The sequence below is a fragment of the Homalodisca vitripennis genome, chromosome 4 (genome assembly GCF_021130785.1).
Source record: "Homalodisca vitripennis isolate AUS2020 chromosome 4, UT_GWSS_2.1, whole genome shotgun sequence".
Classification (NCBI taxonomy): domain Eukaryota; kingdom Metazoa; phylum Arthropoda; class Insecta; order Hemiptera; family Cicadellidae; genus Homalodisca; species Homalodisca vitripennis.
The window spans coordinates 54,697,365-54,699,428 of NC_060210.1; the positions used below are offsets into that span (position 1 = coordinate 54,697,365).

At 33.8% G+C, this 2,064-nt stretch overlaps 1 protein-coding gene across 1 annotated transcript; it reads right to left on the reverse strand.

Moving 5' to 3' along the window:
- Positions 1 to 790: 790 nt before the first annotated feature.
- On the reverse strand, positions 791 to 1,558 carry LOC124361024 (jerky protein homolog-like). The gene has a single exon (XM_046815061.1). The coding sequence runs from the start codon at positions 1,556 to 1,558 to the stop codon at positions 791 to 793; it is 768 nt and encodes a 255-aa protein (XP_046671017.1).
- Between the last annotated feature and the right edge of the window lie 506 nt (positions 1,559 to 2,064).

The following is a 2,064-nucleotide window of genomic DNA, read 5'->3' on the forward strand; positions in this document are numbered from 1 at the left end:
GCACTCCCTATTGAATAAAACAATAAAACTCTAACTATATTACAATTTGTTATTGGTATAACAATATAATATATAATAATATATTCAGTTGTTATGGTTTTTATTATATTTCTTGTATTATTTTGGTTTATTGTTATTGTTATGGCATTGTTATTGTTATTGCATGGTAATTGATATTGTATCAAATTGTTATTGTTATAGTATTGTTATTGTTTTCGTATTGATATTACTTCTTGAATTGATATAGATTTTTAATAAGCTGGATTTGGTTGGACGTGGATGTGTTTTGTGCACGGCTGCTATTCATGATTAATACTGTTGATTATTATAGAATGTTCCAATATCTCTTTGTTAATGCTTAAGATATATTTATGTTATTGGTTCTTAGTTTTTGATTATACGTATACAGTCAACTCCCGATTATCCGCGGAATAGGGTGGCTTGGTGGCCGCGGATAACGTGATTCGCGGATAATCCGCAAAACGTAAAGAAAGGCAAAGAAAAACTCGAAATAAGCAAAGTAGGACATTTAATGACTTATAACTAAGTTTTTATTACATTTAAAAGGCTGGAATAAGTTCAAAGTTAACATTACGTACCGGTATTGTATACCGTTACGTAAGCCTACAGTTAATACAGTATCGAGTACAAACAATTTAAAAGTTAGTAGTACTGTACTGTACATCATAGCTAACTAAAAATATACATAGACGGGAATGAAAATACAGTACTGTTCTGTAAATACCCTACTCTAAATAATGAAACTATTTTATATTACATTAACTGCAAATTAATTTGCTTTTAAAAACTCAGTAAGTTTCTTATGTTTTGTTTTGTTATGGCACTTAACCCTAATTTGTGATCTAAGTTTACGTAATGTAAGATCGTCTGCAACTGTCCCGAAGTCTTCGCCCTCTAAATATTCAATAAGTCGTTCAACGTGTTGAAGAGCTGATTCATGTGAAACACGCGATTGAGGAGGCATCTCTTCTTCTTCATTGTTGTAAATTTCTTCCTCGACTCTCTGAGCTTTGTTAATGATGTCTTCATCACTCAGGAGTTCGTACCCGGGATCATCAGCATCACAGTTCATCCATTCATTGATGTTTTCGTCATTAACTTGCTCACCCCCTTCGACGGTTCTTGCCAATTGTGCTAAAGCTAATGCACAATCTACATCAGATTGATATTGAAGGGCTTCTTCTTCTACACTAATATTGCTGTTTTCTTCACTCGCCATTAGTTTCTTCCATGATTTTTGCAAGGTTGACGATTTTACTGACTTCCAAGCTGCTGCAATGTCGTAAATGCTGTCAAGAATAGAAAAATCTTTCCAGAACGATTTCAGGTCATAACCTTCATTTATTCTTCTTTCTAGTAAATGGGACCTATAATTCTTTGTTGTGGCTGCAATAACTCCTTGATCCATTGGTTGGATCAAAGGAGTTACATTTGGCGGTAAAAACTTTAAAGCAATGTTCCCATCAACAGATTTCATCACATGATGACTGTTCATCACAGATTTCAGAGTCACACCGCCACTCTCACTGCTACACATCACGCGTCGCCAACACAACTGACGTCTTCAAATAACTGTCTATACAGTACATTATGTAGTTAATATTCCACCATATTACTTATTACTTAGTTATTAATTCATTTATCACTAATATGCATACAGTAAGTACAGTACATAGGCTATCGTTCGCGGATCGCGGATAATGCGCAAAGCGGATAACCCGCCCGCGGATAATCGGGAGTTGACTGTATGTGTGTATTTACATATATTTATATTATTTTATCATGATTATTGTTATTTATATTATCGGTTGTAAGCAAGTGATAACATCTGGACTCTGACACTAAACTGTAATTGTTTCTAGTTTATTTCTGGCCACAGTACTTGTAAGAGTTGCCAGTGAAATTCCAAACTTAATATTGTGCTTTATTTATACTTATGTGTAATATGGAATAAATCATTACTTTCATTATTACTTATAGTACTGTCATTGGTTGTATACGTTGTCTCCCTTTTTTACTTGGATGTCTCTCATGCACGATGGA